Source organism: Corticium candelabrum, chromosome 5, assembly GCF_963422355.1.
Source record: "Corticium candelabrum chromosome 5, ooCorCand1.1, whole genome shotgun sequence".
Classification (NCBI taxonomy): domain Eukaryota; kingdom Metazoa; phylum Porifera; class Homoscleromorpha; order Homosclerophorida; family Plakinidae; genus Corticium; species Corticium candelabrum.
In genome coordinates this window covers 1,829,767-1,845,049 of record NC_085089.1, presented here as the reverse complement: position 1 = coordinate 1,845,049, position 15,283 = coordinate 1,829,767, and the positions used below count along the sequence as shown (strand labels likewise).

The window sequence follows — 15,283 nt, the reverse complement described above, 5'->3', positions numbered from 1 at the left end:
ACCAGGCCCGGCCTAGACTCGTGACCAGTCTTGCCAAGCTTTCGTCATTTCCTCACTGTCGATATCTGGGAATGAGGAAATTAAGCGAGGCGAGACTGGTCAAGAGTCTAGGCCTGGCCCCCAGCCACCCTTTAGCCGAAGAGCTGGAAAGTTTGAATTAGAGTAGTAGCACGATTTGTATCCTAATACATAACTAAAGTCCATTCCCGAATAGGAGAATACGTGGGAACTGTGGTTAATAGATAAGGAATTGAAGAGCAGAGATGGGCGTAGCTAGCGGAATAAAGGTTCCAGTATAGAAACGTTTCGCTATAAACTTACGTTCAAAGGTTCAACCAATGCCTCAACTACATAAGCTTGCTAGCTACAGCCGTTTTACTTATCAATCAATAGTTCAAAGTACGTCCGCGTCAGCTTTCAAGTAGTGGGCGTCGCAGCGGTGACTTTGAAGTTATCTGACACCTGGTGTAAATGGAGAGTAGGGCAGGGCCAAGCGCATGTCATACAGGAAGTTAGTAATTGTGTTGTAATAGAGCACCAATCATCATATTCAATAACTGATCTGGAACCTCCTCCTTGAAGCTTTCCAATGATGTTGGAATCAACTCGCTAGGACGTCTCCTTCAGGAGATGCAGGTTTTCCCCCACGTATTCTCCTATTCTGGAACGGACTTTAGACACATTAGGCTCATGTCCAGCAGCGTTTAGTGTTGTCAATTAATCGATCTCGTTCAATATGCTTTAGACATATTTACTTGCAATTGGATGTCAGAAAAGAGCGTGGCTAGGCTGCAAGGTCATTGAGTTTCTTACTGCCTCTAGTCTGGAATTATTTAGAGTTGTTATTTATTCAATATACTGCTAATTGCATAGTTCCTGGTTTTAAAAACAACGTTGCGATTTTGAAAAGAAAGTATAGTGTTTGAATTGTTACAGCTGCATATCGTTAGTCAACATCAAATTAGTCGTCAGGTGTGTTAACTTTGTTTGAATCGGTTCTATAGGCAGTTCTTTCTTCCATTTCACTGATATACCAGGAGTTGATCCAGCTGTAGCGTTTTCTCATGTTTCATCTCACCGAAGTTATCAGGGAATCAAATCACCACTGCTGCTCTGCAGTGCTCAGAAGAGCTGGATGAGGTTTAAGTATGAAAAAGCCCCATCCTCTGTCCTCAAATTAAGCAGCCAGATTACTGGCTATAAAGATCTGGGTGGGCGTTTTTTAACAGGAATGTGGCAAGCACGTACAAGCGTGGACAGGATGGTTTCCACTACAACTGGTTTCAGATGCCTGCAACTCACAACTAAGCTAAGCAGGAATGGGTGTCAATCCTTCAGAGTGACAACAACTGTTTCAGGTAATGGTGAATATGTCACCATCAGCGACATCGCATTTGGTGACCAGTCAGTTTGTGACAATTCAGTGAACATACGGACAACATTTAATTGCAATTTTGATGATGATGACTGTGGTGTTAAGAATGATGCATGTGGCTTGGTTGACTGGGACATTAGATACAATGATTTAAGCAGCTTAGACAAACCATCATCCCTCTGCAGTAAACATGTTGGTGTGCCACTACTGAAACAACAAATACGAGAAAGTTGCTCGTATGATGATCTCAACATTGTCAAGCTACAACAGTCCGGGTTTACCCGGTTTACCACTTCATCAAAAGTTACTAGCCGGGTACAAGCAAGGCTGCAGTCTTAAGCAGACAGAGACGAACATATGGACATTCTCTTTACCTTGTTCCATCTCAAATTGGGGGTGTAGCCATTGGAATTCTCAACCTGCCAAGTGTGATACACCACGTTGAAAACAGCTTTCTGAAATTTGACTGTGACATGATTGAAGGTGGTTTTCATGATCTTATGGTGACTGCTGTTTGTTTATCAGACCCTGCCTACTCACTGATCCCTCTTGGTGAACTGGGTGTCCATTTTCATGTTACTCATTTAACTGGAAAAGGCATGAGCCACACAGTCTGCCTAGATCTTCACAGTAAGATAAGCATAAACACATGCTCGCAGTTTGCCATACAAATCAAGGCTGCAGCTGTTCAAACTGCTATCATTGTTGATGACTTTGAGTTTCTGCAAAACCTAGATGGCAGTAACTGTGGTAAGTGATAATCATCATGCATTCTGTACGTTTGTTTTCTAATTTGTTTTGAAATTTTTGCAGATTATGGAACCGGCACGAAGAAATAAATGTGTCCATTTTTTAGCAATACCAATTAAATTGGTACGTGAGCTGACATATGATGGATTTATGACATTGCATTTTTGTGTCTAACATGACGTGCTTTGACTGACTGGCAGCTAGTACTTGTACAAAGCTGTAAAGCTCTTAACAGCATTTCAGACATAATAAGAGTTGATAGATGAAGAGGTGAAGAAAAGTAGAATGTTAGAATTTTCTCTGGTATGTTTTGTAAGCTGCATAAAGTCACAATTGTATTGCACTACAATAATTCTTCCATACAAGTACAAGTCATACATCGGTTAAGGAAAGCACACAAAATGTAGAACAAATACAGCAAATGTACAAGAAAGCTAATATAAATGACAAGCATTAGCACAAGTTAATTATCATTCTTGTGTGAAATTACAGCAAAAGGCAGATATACGTGTGTGTGTGTGTGTGTGTGTGTGTGTGTGTGTGTGTGTGTGTGTGTGTGTGTGTGTGTGTGTGTGTGTGTGTGTGTGTGTGTGTGTGTGTGTGTGTGTGTGTGTGTGTGTGTGTGTGTGTGTGTGTGTGTGTGTGTGTGTGGTTACACACTGGCACACCTACACACGCCCCCACACCTGAGCATAGATTTCAGCAATAGCTATTTACGAGTTTAGACCTAGCATGACAGTTGTTAGCCAATTCAATAGACAAATAACGATTTTTGCTGTTTTTGAGACCAGCTATTGCACTGGCCTAGAAAGTGGGAGGATGCCCCCTCGCTCAGTGTAGGAATTGAAATTTTCTGTGCTGAACGTCTTCCTAAGTCACTGTATTGTCCATTCTAATAACGTGTCCTAGCCATTGCAAGTTCTGTCTTCTGTTTGCAAATCAATAGGGTCTTTTTGCTGTAAAAGGTTCATTTTATTGGTACTCTTATGCCATAGTGATACACATAGAATTATTCTGATACACCTCATATGAAATGTAGATAACCGTTAGATACTCTCACAAATTGCTGGCCAGGTTTGACAACCATATAACAGAGTTGGGAGGGCCAAGACTCTAAATACTCTCAGTTTGGCTGTTCTTGAAAACACCTATTAGTAAATATTGGTTTTTGGCAATAGTTAAATGCCATACGTGCTTTAGCAATCCTGTTGTTTTCTTTGAAACAACCACCTGATTTGTAGATAACACTGCCCAGATATAAAAACTCATCACCATTTTGTAACTGATGACCATCAATGAAATGAAAGCTTTTCAATTCTCTGCACTTAGGAATTTTCGTCTTGTCAATGTTGATAGTCATACCCCTCTTGACACATGATTTGTGTAGAGAATCGATGAACAGATTGTTGTAAACCCAAAACAGACTTTGATATCAAAGCCAAGTCATCTGCGTACATTCTTGCTCTGCTTTTACTATGACCCTGAGCAAGAGATCTAATTCATGTATAGACCACCGTCAGTTTTGTAGCACTCAAGCTGAATGTCACTATCATTAGTCAAAGAGAGAGTTTCACAAACTATTTTGTTCATATAGATATAAAAGGTGCTAAAGCAGCAGCCTTCTTTTATCTGTGCAGTTTACCTGAACCTGTCTGACTTCCTACCTGTATTCTTAACAACACATCCAGTGTTATCATAGATGTCAACAATTAACCTACATACTTCTTCCTCTAATCCAAGAAAGCCTATCTAGAGACTAAAACAAAAAAGGCTTTTGACAAGAAGCATAAGTGGACACCAGTGTTATGCTCTAGAGCTTTTACAATGATCTGTCTCAATACCAAAACCTGGTCAACAGTACAGTACCTCTACTAGGGCAATACTCATACTGCTATCCTAAAAGACAACATTGTATTACTTTCTTGAAATGTTCCAACAGCATTTTCGCCAAAACTTTCCCAAGGACACTGAGCAATCATTTGCCGTTATAGTCATCAACTATTCTTTTTAAATAACGGCACCAAGGCAGCATCTTTCCAAGCCTATCAGACTTTGCCATATTCCCAACATGACTAAATGACTTAAACAAACCAAGAAAGAAGGCTGGGTGAATCAGCTTTCAGAAATTCCACTATGTTGTCACTGCTGTTGCCTTACCATTTATCAATTTTTTGACAGCAACTAGAATCTCTGCATCAGTTAGTGGTTCGATCTCCAGATGCCAAGTTGTTTGAAAAGGAAAGTTCATTACTTAGATTGGTATAACACTCAACATTCATTACTGAATCAAACTGTATTTCCAGTGATCTAGCTTTGCTTCCTCTATTACCAATTTCTGTCCATGTTCATCAAGAAGGACATCAACTCTTTGGAGTTCAATCCTATCAAATGTCTTAATTTTTCTAAAAACTCACTATGTCAGTGATGTTTTATATCACTCTCGACACACACACACACACACACACACACACACACACACACACACACACACACACACACACACACACACACACACACACACACATGTGCACACCTCTGAAACATACAATGCACATCAATAAGAGTACTGTTGCATTTCTTTGCTTTTTCTGTTTTTCTGAAATTGGTGTCGAAAGTCACACTACCTCTTTTCATCACTTCCTGTTGTAATGTGCCTCTTCTCCTGCTAGTGTTAAAGAGTTATAAAACTTCTCCTAACTTGTCACCCCACAAAACAAAGAAGCAGAAAAGAAGTGAACATGCACAGACAGCTGTGTCTAATTTGATCCCGTACATGCTTGCTTTAGAAAACTAACAAAGGTTCTAGCAACATTGCATATAACATCTTCAGTTTGGGTGAAGAAGTACTGCTTCCTTCCATGCAGTCCCAGGAACAACAAGCTCAAGGTCTTCGAGATGCTTCTTTGGTTTGGTTCTTCTGATTAGACTCTGCACGATCAACCTCTTCTACCGTTTTTGTGACAACTCTAATACCTCCCTGGTTACATATCGATTTCAAAAGAGCAAAAGTGTCAAAGAAATGCACCCAGACTCTAGAGACGGTTCTCACCCAAATGATTACTCTTACAATATAATAAGATTGCCAATGACAGTCTTTGTAAATTGCTTCTTAGAGCTTTAAACCAAAATCTAAAAGGTGTACGTGCCACACAACAGATACATGTACAGATGAGAGTGTCGGATTATTCAGAAGAATCCAGTGATTAGGGTGCCTGCAAGATCGGTGTTGCCAAAGGTGTTTCCCTGGATAACTAAAACAGTTATCTATCTATCTATTAACATCATTAATTAATCAAATAGTTCGTGTAACTACATTAAACTTAGTCAAAGCTAATGATATTTCAATTTCACCATCTTTCAGTCAATAGTCTACTTAGTCGCACTGCTATAGCTCAAGAAGTTACGCATTATAAACCATGGGTGCAGATGGCAATGACCACAACCCTAAAGGTAGCATTGTGCCCAGTTACCAAACTCTAAGTAGTCCCTGCAAGCAAAGACGCATTCTACAAAATACAAGTTGTATTTGTTCCTCGTGTCAGTTTGTGACCATTATTTCAAGTTCAATAATCACTATACCTACAGCTGCATTATCTTGTTTTAATACGCTATTTCATGTTTTGGAGTGATATTTACCATCACTAGGACGTCCTCTCATACCTTGTACTAACCGGTCGACTTCTCTTAGTTGAGCTGCTTGTGTTTCAACACTTAATTCAAGCTCTTGTACTTTTGCCTGCAATGTCTTTAAACTCTCATCCTGTAAGTCCTGTTTCTCTTGTTCCTTCCTTGAGCTTCGATAGTACTCAGCAAAAATTCCTGCAGATGCAATGGTATAAATGAAAAATTCACCAATCAATTCTGCTCCTAGCTCAACAGCTGTTTCATCATTGAGCTTTGGGACTTCCACTTTCCCAGTTGTCCCCATTACACGCATTTTGACATTCATCTGAAGCCAGTTGTACGCTAGAAACAAAAGAAAACAACGCTAAAGAGTTTCAGTCTCACTTTGCTGTGTACTTGTTGCAATAGCGACTAAGAAATGAGACATGCTCCTAATTAGTCTCACTATGCATGTGAAACCACTGTGTCTCTACATGAATTCTTTGTCACTCTTGTTTGCTGGTTTTCTAACTTGACAGATCAAAGATTACATAAATTTCAAGGCACCTGGGCTTGCATATTCTCTAAATAAATCAGCAATTTCTGCAATGAGTGCTTATATATTATTTCAACTAATTGACAATATATGATCATACTGCTATTGCATAAGCATGAACATATACAGTAATGACAACAAACAACAGCTAGTATCTATAGTTTATCTTGATCTTTCAAAAACAAGCAGAATAGCCAAATTCTTCACTCAAGTCTTTCTGTTGTTTACACACAGTACGTTGCAGACACTAACAATTTTAATACGTTACTACTTAAAAAATAACCAAGCAAACATTGTACAGCCATTGAGTTTAAATGAAGCTACTATAAAGAATGCAGAGCTCTAGCATGCTCATCTGAATGTTCAGCATCACATACTACTAGTACTTGTTGTGAAAGTTTATCACACATTCTGTCGATGATTCTGTCAATAGGCTTTGAAGATCTACCCGAATTTTTGTGGTAAACTCTGAACACTTCGTCCCAAGTAATCCATGCATACAAGTAATAACTACCAAATACACACAAATACCTATGGCCCGGAGGCCCGGATGTATGTCCAAATCCGGGCCTTTCCATCAACGACATCTGTCAGAAGCGTACTATTAGCGCTACAGATCATTCTCTGTCATTGAATCAGTGACGTTTGTCTGTCTGTACAGCGTTTGCACTTAGGTACCCTAGAGTTTACCTTGGGCTGGTGGCATGCAGACGTAACGTTTGAACCACAAGCTGCGCTTTGCGCCGGCTTTCAGCTGGTTTGCAATCGGTTTGGAAATCTGCCTGATTCCCAAATAGAGCAACTTCCCTAATGGAAAGACTCCCACTACCATCTCACAATTAGCCTCGTCCCCAGACTCTCTCGCGCTAGTCTTGTCCGGTGCCCGTATAACAATTCCAGGCGCGAGAGAGTCTGGAATTGTTATACGGGCACCGGACAAGACTAGCGCGAGAGAGTCTGGGGACGAGGCTACTCACAATCACAAACGAACAGAAACGCTAACTCATAAAAATCAATCTGTAGAACAACGTGGATGTTGATCACGTGATTAATTTACTACGCGTTGTCGTGAGACGACGCGATTTCTGGTCGATGTAATCACGCGCGAATTTCTTTGTAACCCCGCCCTGTACCTCCACCAAATCTCAAATTCAAATGCCAAATCGCGCACCAGCCCCTCCCCTTTTGACAAGAGAGTGCATGCGCAGTGCGCTAGTGGCGTAGGAAGAGGCTGGGCTACAGTAAATAAGCAAAAACACTACAGTCGCTTCCCAGGCCCTAGACAGCTATTTTCAAAATTTACTGGCAAAGAAAATTTCAATTCCTACACTGAGCGAGAGGCCCCAGCCCAGCCCTCGCTTCCTAGTGTCGACGACCAACAGGACTGACGAAAAAAGGGCAAATAGGCAAGTCAGCTACAGTACAGGTGTACAGTAGACCAATCTTCGAGATGACGACGTCCACATACAGTGGCAGGTTATCTGGGATTTAGTGTTAATTGTCACCGCGCCTACAACAGTGGTCTACGCGGGAATCTGTTCTGATTAATTAATTTGCTAGGAGAATGAACGGGCTAATCAGCTACTTGACTATGGCTGCAATGCTTACAGGGTGTACGTGGTAAGATAATTGTAACATCCAGTGACTGGTCTTCCTAATGTGCACATGACCGTCAGGTGTGTATTATTTTAGACGGCTGGTGAGCTGCATGTACGTAGATCAGCAACTGTGCAACTGCCATCATAGAATCGATCTCTGCTGGTGGTCTCACGCCCATGCACAATCAACAGTTGGACACAAACAGTTGACCTAGGAAGCTGTATAGAGTCAACGGTGTCATGTACCAATGACAAAACTTAGGCTGTAGAAAAGACATATATAATGATACATAGAATGTTTCACACAACTTATTCGGAGGCATTAATAGCCTAATCACAATCAGTTGATTACCTACTAATTTGCTGAGCATGCGCAGACGCTAAAATACAATCTCGACAATCTCAGCACGCTACACCTGTTGCCTAGTATGAATCCTTGTGGGATACTTCAACGTTTACACAAAATTACCGACAGTAATTTGTCTCTAGATAACACAGACATGCGTCAGCATTCCTATGATAGTTAGCTGTCAATGCTTCACTTCCATACACTTGCAACAACGCTCTAGGTATTGAACTGCAGCCTGGGCGTGAACTCCTATTGCATGCATATGTCGGTACATGGCCATTCTGCTTATTTATTATTAATGAATTTATGTATCACAAAACTGAATTGAGTCATTTTGGTTAAATGGTTAAATGGTTTGTTTAGATTTGGAATAGGTTGCATTCAAGGAACTAGACGTCAATGCATACGTAGCAGTCTTTTGATGTTTGTGATTACTAGTCAATTGACTCAACCATTGTTCATACTGTATATGGCATTCTCAAATTATAAATTTTCAAGATCTCCACAAAGTAGCGACCAAAGAGAAAAATTATGAGCAGAATGTCGTGAGCTTTCTTGTGAGAGTTGACTTATTGAAACCCTATAGTTATGCAGTCTGCTTCCTTACTCAAATATTATGACAGACAAGCCTACATTGAATTACATATCATGAATGCAGAAGTGGGGTGCGTATGTGGTACCTCGGGGTATATACAAGGTGGTGATAGAAGATCAAACTGCATTTCGTCATCATGATAGGCGTTGTCATGATCAGTTTGTTGCTTTGTACTGCTGCCTTTCAGCTCGTGTCTGCAGCATCTGTTGCTTCCGCACCATCTTCTACTGGTAGGATTGAACGTATTTTCTGACATAACACTGAGTTATAATCTTAGAGCTTGTTGCGTTTCTTTGATTGAGTCTCTATCGATCAACAATTGAGTAAAGGTAAAACTATGATATGGGTCTTCTTTTTATGACCTCATGCTTGCAGCCATCAATAGCAGCACAAGAAGTTAGAAATTGATCTAGAGTGTGAGGCGGCTGCCAGGTTTCCAGATGGCGCCTGCCACGTAGGAGACCTTACAAGAAGACATACCTCTTTTCATTGATCTACCGCTGCATTTACATCCACATTGTCACGTTGGTGTATGGTTTACATATTGTTGTTGTATGGATCAGTCCGAAGTTGTCACAATCATGGTTTCCATCAGTGTTTGTATACTGACTGATATACATGCATGCAGGCACTGCTACATTAATTGAACTGCATGCTGCATTCATCCATGTAATTACAAATTTATATCAGATAGCTTTAGCTGCCCTGTATGTGTAGATTGGAATAAAAACAAATCTGGCCCCAATCCAACGTTCTCCTTGTCTGGCACTCAGGCAATTACGTCACCTTTGCTTCTGTGTAGCAAAAAGAACAGCTTCATGAGATTCACATATAAGCCAAGTTCGGAAAATTCACAGTTTAAAGTCACACTGAACACTTACGCCTACAGTGATCTGGATGGTGCAGATCAAACAAAGAAATTAGCACAACTCCAAGATATAAAAGACAAGAAAAGCGATGTATATGGTGATGATTGCTTCCAGATCCTCGACAAAAACCTGATGAAAGAGTGCAAAACTTTCAAGGTAGAGGCAATTTTCCACTTAGTAGCTGGAGACCGTACACATGTTACTAACTTCAAATTTGGTGATGAGTCAATTTGTTCCACTGATGCTGAGTTAAGAATCGACTTTGAGTGTACATTTGAAGATGGTGACTGTGGCACTCGGAATGACGCCTGTGGTTTAGTTGCTTGGCGAATTCGAGACAGGAGTGCTTCAAGCAGTGCACGTCGAAGATCAGCAGACTGTACTAAACAGCCTGGAATCTCTCTGCTAAAAAAGACGATCAAGACTACTTGTTCATATGACCATCTTCAAAATATTGTGGACTTGCAACAATCAGGATTTCTTGTCTCTCAGTCATCAGATGCAGATGCCATTGACTCTTCACGAGCGAAACGGTCACTAGGATATGAACTGTATCTTCCTGCACCAGAGAATTCTGATGTTGGCAGCGGTATCCTTGACCTACCAGAAGTCCAATATGATGCCGCTAATGCAATTTTGCAGTTTCACCATGAAATGGAAGCAGGGGGATTCCATAATCTTATGGTGACTGCTATATGCACCTCAGATCCAACCAACCCACTCATCCCACTTGATAGCTTAGATGTTCACTATCATAAGACAAATTTGGATGGCAGTGGTAGTTATGGGAAGATATGCTTGGACATTCATAGTTATGTTGATCCGACAATGTGCTCCACATTTGTAATCCAAATGCAAGCTTGTGTTGTTGTCACAGACCTCATAGTTGACTCTATTGCCTTCTTTGACAGCATTGCTGCGTCTGATTGCAGTAAGTAGTCCTAAGACCTGTGGTTATACTAATAATTCACTTATGATGTGTTTCTCTAGGTGAAGTAGACAATATATAGCCAGAGCAAGCGTAAGTAGCTCATGCAGTATTGGTGGTGCTACTGTAGTTCTATGAATTATTCCCTAGTATGCTACTTTGTGGTTTAGAATTTGCTTGCTCTTTTGTTGTTCACGCACTAGGACTGTATTATTTGCAGAACTTAACACGAATGCAGTATGCAAGAATAAAGAAACAGAGAATCATGCAATATGTGGTTAACAGTGTGAAATAGTGGGTTTAGCAATAAATTCTAGCTGTAAATGTACCTACCATAGTTTGTTCATAAACAATACCACACCAAACAGCACACCTGCCCACATTCACAGACTTGATTGATAGTCATTGTAATCATGTTTTGCTGATTTTAGTCACATATAGCTTGGACCTTTTACATAAGTTATGAGCTAGCTGATTGTGAAAGTAGACTGCAATGTTGCAAACATATCATTAACAAACAGACAGACAAACAGACAGACAGACAAAGACGTTGACTACCACTTGAACAACAACTCAAACACAATCAGAGACAGAGCTCGTTTGCATTCACAGGTAGAGAAGCTAAAGCTTGGGTGTCAGCAAATTCCGTTCTCATCACATGTTGCACTTCCACCACATAATTTTCGTTTGGCAACTATGATGAGGTTGGGATGTGGCATTCCTGCATCGAGCAGTTGTTGTGATTGTGGCAAGGAACTGGACATCTAAGGATACCATCTAATCACTTGTAAGACTGAAGGCAGTTCAGTGCACACTCACAACTCAATTGTGTCAGCATGGTCTAATTGCCTGTCTCAACTCAATTTACAGCACAAACTACAGCCGCAATACAGGTATGTCAACAGTGACAAGAGGTCGGACATCCTTATCTTTAAAGGGAGGGTGACATGCAAAAATTGCTACCTATTTTATAACTTAGAAACGTTGCTTTGCCATTCAAATGAATGCATGAATTTTTTAGAATTTTTAGCTAATGTTCTAAGGGCTAAAACGTAGGTTTTTTCGGTGACCATTGACCACGCCTTCCGCCTTTCGATTAGTTTGAGGCGTGTACGTTGTGACATCACAAGTTGAACGGAAGTCGCGTAAAGCCTAGTTCACAATACGACGCTGACGTTGACGTTGACGATGACGATGACGCTGGACGTTGACATTGACGCTGACGCTGACGCTGACGATGACGTTGTACCATTCACAATATTTTTCCGTGAGCGTCAGGAGACGTTGGTCAGCACCTGTCTGGATACTCGAGCGTTGAGCGCATGCTAACGCACGTTATTGTAACACCACGTGTGTATCGTAGATGGACGAAGAAATTGTAATTCTTCTACTTCTCATTCGTCGCCGTAGGCGTAGAGCTAGAGAATATCAACAACGGCAGTCTTCTTGCGAGAGACCAGTTTCTTCCGCCACTTTCTTCCAGGCGTTTTCCTTGACGCGCAGGTCTTTGTATTCTTTTAGATGTACGCGCCAAAGACACGGATAACTCCGTACGCTGTCGATTAGACCCTCCGTGCGAAATCCGGGATTTGATAAGACTGTTCTTTGATTTGTAGAAAGTAATCACGTGTTTTCCGGTTACGTTGGTACACTTCCGGAATCGACGCTAGAGTTGAACTCGAGTCAACTCCAGCGTCAAGAACGCTGGACGAACGCTGGACGAACGCTGCGACGAACGTCGTCGACGTTGACATGTTCACAATACGACGCTCACGCCAGCGTCATCGTCATCGTCAGCGTCATCGTCAGCGTCAACGTCAGCGTCGTATTGTGAACCGAGCTTAAGGCTTTTCCAGATGGAGGAAGAACATAGTCCAAGTCAATCTAGCATCGACTCTGCCAGCTTAGATTTGAGTTACAGCAGGTCGTCGTTGAATAGCAGTAGTTCCGACACATTTCAGGAGGAAATTATAGCTTCTGGAGGCATTGTAGAGCCTTACCAGTACGAGCCTGTGGAAAGCGAAAACCGCTCATCTTCTCACAGTCCGGCCAATGATGGCACGCAAAACGATGAAAGACTTCAGAATTTAGACTAGTAAGCATGATTGCAGTAGCTTTGTGATCGCTTTCCGCTTGTTTTTGCGAGTGTTTACACTTGACGTCTGTCGTCACGTGGCCGTACACCAGGAAACCAGAGAGTACAGGAATCGTTTGACAAGCTTATCTTTACCTTTAGTAGCCAATCATGATTCACTTATAGCAATATCATGTCTGGTCATGGCAGAAAAATGATGTATACCTTTTAGCGTCCTGATATACAGCTGCATGACGTCATACCTTTCACCTGCAACCTCGAGTACAAATAGTTGTGTTGAAATGAAGGTGCAGCTGTGGACAGTGCGAAGTTATGCCTACAGTAGATGAATGTGTGTGCTGTTGCGAGTATGACAACATTGAAAGGAAACTGGAAGAAAGTGTAACATCATGCAAGTGTATCACAGAGCACGAAGGATTTGAACCAGTCTGCCTGAATGTGTGGGTCCTTCAAACAGCATACTTTCAATATCGGCAGGAGCATGATCATGATGATGAAGATGAAACTCCACAGGAGTAAGTAGTTTTAGAATTTATTGTTGACTCCAAAACTTAGTACATGCATGCATGTGTAATTCTCTAATTTGTAGGTACATTCGCACAAGTTGTTAGTCAGTAATCAAACTATCCTGTCACTCACTCCTGGAGACAGTTTTTGGCTTTACTTGAACTCTGACATTTACAGTGGATCTGCGTGGAATATCCTGTAAGCATACTGCCTGTACACCAATATCTGCATGAGTTGCACTCTTCTCACTCTCATTGTCTTCACTGTCTTGCCAAGTAGATTCCATTTCTGTTTCTCTTTCCACAGGTGCTTTGGAGTGCTGACAATTTCCTGTAGAAGCTGCAAAGTAAACGCATAAAAATCAGTCTAGACTGCAGCGAAGCCTCGCCGTTGTGTTCACACTTCAAGCCTAAGGCTACTAACCACACTTCTAGCAACACGCCTACTGCAAATCACACGTTGAGGTGCATTCACAATGCAACACTTCTATCAATTGTCAATACGACGTTACACAATAGCTACATACCCTAGCTCTTTGTCTCTTCTCATATGCTCCCCTCTTGCTTGTCAACTCACTCTCACCGCCAGTGGACGTTCGTTTCCGTGTTCGTTCCAAAGACATAGCTGACGATCCAGAGGCGCCTGTTGTCAAATTCGCTCTGACAAAATGCGTTGGAACGACGTCTGGCTTCAGGCGTGCTCGCCTGGCGATGCCAAACGATGAGGCCAAAAGATGATCGGTTTCAAAACAGTCCTCTGTAAAGTGGTCGCTGCATAGAACCGAATACCGTGAAGGCCCATTCCATTTGTCTCTAGTCCTCTGTACTGCTTCTGTCCATCGCTTTCGAAGAACTGGGTCTTGTGGGAAAGAAAACAAGCTGACTTGGTCGCTGTGTGAGTTAGAACAGCCAGCCGCAACACATCGCTTCACCATTGTAGACCTGATTTACTTCTGCGCGAGCAGTTTCCGTTCAACTTGTGATGTCACGACGGACACGCCTCAAAATTGCCGGAAGATGAAAGGCGGAGCCAAATTATAGTCAAAAGAACCCTCGTTTTAACCCTTAGAACACTAGCTAAAAATTCTAAAAAATTCATGCATTCATTTGACTGGCAAAGCAACGTTTCTAAGTTATAAAATAGGTAGCGATTTTTGCATGTCACCCTCCCTTTAAATTGATCCAGAGTCAGGTGCAGACATTGAATTAGATGCGTAGTTGGCTCATCCATGGTGCTTGGATCGACTCAGTATAAAGGCAGCCTCCAGACAAGAAAGAGTAGCAGCAATGAAACGAGAAGAAAATAAAGAGACCAACTAGAACTCTGAGCTGCTGCCAAAAGGGTTGCAACCATTCGTCATTCCTCTCGTTTTCGAACACTTTGGCCATTGGGGCAAACAAGCAGTAAACTATTTGAACAAGCCGGCAAAGAGTGCAAGGGATGATGAAGGAAGACGAAATGAGATCAAGATCAAGACCAAGTGGCGATCAATCATATCAGTAACACTTCAACGATGCAATGCAAAAGTTGTCGATCTTGGACAAACCTAGTTATTAGCACACCAGATTAGATTGTCAAACGTAGTGTAAGTGTAATTTGAAAGCTTCAAGACTGTAATGGTCCTGCATTAGTGTTACTTTGGATATTTCTCTTCTATTTGCTCATGATGTAAAGGCTTGATTTAAATGGAAATATATGTATTGATAGAGATAGGCAAACAGACCGAGCTACAGTTAAAATTAGATGAGAGAAAGATGTACACAACAATTCTTGACTTTGTGAGAAAAAGAAAGTTGCAGTAAATAGAAATTGCTTACCAATCACAGTTCACACTTCAAGATCTAGTCGATAGTAAGTAGACTAGATCTAGTATACCATCTACTGAGCACCTTTAGAAATATTACGTATTAATTAGCACTTAGGCACTAACTTCTGGAAAAACTGTGATTTAACTGGAAGACAGACAAACAGTATGACACTCACAAATAGACGTCAAGCATTTCCTTACCAGATGACTTGTCTTGACATCGTGTGTCGATAGGCGTAGTCACGTGTCAT

At 41.3% G+C, this 15,283-nt stretch overlaps 4 protein-coding genes across 4 annotated transcripts; 2 read left to right on the top strand and 2 right to left on the bottom strand.

The window, feature by feature from the left end:
- Window positions 1-1,274: 1,274 nt before the first annotated feature.
- LOC134180401 (uncharacterized) lies at window positions 1,275-2,564 on the top strand. Its single transcript, XM_062647557.1, has 2 exons — window positions 1,275-2,125; window positions 2,189-2,564. Exons 1-2 carry the CDS (start codon window positions 1,849-1,851, stop codon window positions 2,212-2,214), a joined length of 303 nt encoding a protein of 100 aa, XP_062503541.1. The 5' UTR covers window positions 1,275-1,848; the 3' UTR covers window positions 2,215-2,564.
- A 2,948-nt stretch (window positions 2,565-5,512) lies between these two features.
- Window positions 5,513-7,146, bottom strand: LOC134180194 (optic atrophy 3 protein homolog). The gene is made up of 2 exons (XM_062647292.1): window positions 6,975-7,146; window positions 5,513-6,091 (listed from the first exon to the last, which is right to left on the bottom strand). The coding sequence occupies exons 1-2, from the start codon at window positions 7,114-7,116 to the stop codon at window positions 5,739-5,741; spliced, it is 495 nt and encodes a 164-aa protein (XP_062503276.1). The 5' UTR covers window positions 7,117-7,146; the 3' UTR covers window positions 5,513-5,738.
- Window positions 7,147-9,808: 2,662 nt separating this feature from the next.
- LOC134180448 (uncharacterized) lies at window positions 9,809-10,939 on the top strand. The gene is made up of 2 exons (XM_062647598.1): window positions 9,809-10,626; window positions 10,686-10,939. The coding sequence occupies exons 1-2, from the start codon at window positions 9,828-9,830 to the stop codon at window positions 10,703-10,705; spliced, it is 819 nt and encodes a 272-aa protein (XP_062503582.1). The 5' UTR covers window positions 9,809-9,827; the 3' UTR covers window positions 10,706-10,939.
- Window positions 10,940-13,203: 2,264 nt separating this feature from the next.
- Window positions 13,204-15,269, bottom strand: LOC134180240 (THAP domain-containing protein 10-like). Its single transcript, XM_062647344.1, has 3 exons — window positions 15,234-15,269; window positions 13,752-15,177; window positions 13,204-13,564 (listed from the first exon to the last, which is right to left on the bottom strand). Exons 2-3 carry the CDS (start codon window positions 14,157-14,159, stop codon window positions 13,397-13,399), a joined length of 576 nt encoding a protein of 191 aa, XP_062503328.1. The 5' UTR covers window positions 14,160-15,177; window positions 15,234-15,269; the 3' UTR covers window positions 13,204-13,396.
- Between the last annotated feature and the right edge of the window lie 14 nt (window positions 15,270-15,283).

Coding starts and splice junctions, on each gene's coding strand:
- LOC134180194 (XM_062647292.1), bottom strand. CDS start 7,116: ATGGTAGTGGGAGTCTTTCCATTAGGGAAGTTGCTCTATTTGGGAATC. Junction 6,092..6,974: donor CTGCATGCCACCAGCCCAAG/GTAAACTCTAGG, acceptor TTTTGTTTCTAG/CGTACAACTGGCTTCAGATG.
- LOC134180401 (XM_062647557.1), top strand. CDS start 1,849: ATGATTGAAGGTGGTTTTCATGATCTTATGGTGACTGCTGTTTGTTTA. Junction 2,126..2,188: donor CCTAGATGGCAGTAACTGTG/GTAAGTGATAAT, acceptor AAATTTTTGCAG/ATTATGGAACCGGCACGAAG.
- LOC134180240 (XM_062647344.1), bottom strand. CDS start 14,159: ATGGTGAAGCGATGTGTTGCGGCTGGCTGTTCTAACTCACACAGCGAC. Junction 13,565..13,751: donor AGAAGAGACAAAGAGCTAGG/GTATGTAGCTAT, acceptor TTTACTTTGCAG/CTTCTACAGGAAATTGTCAG.
- LOC134180448 (XM_062647598.1), top strand. CDS start 9,828: ATGAAAGAGTGCAAAACTTTCAAGGTAGAGGCAATTTTCCACTTAGTA. Junction 10,627..10,685: donor CATTGCTGCGTCTGATTGCA/GTAAGTAGTCCT, acceptor GTGTTTCTCTAG/GTGAAGTAGACAATATATAG.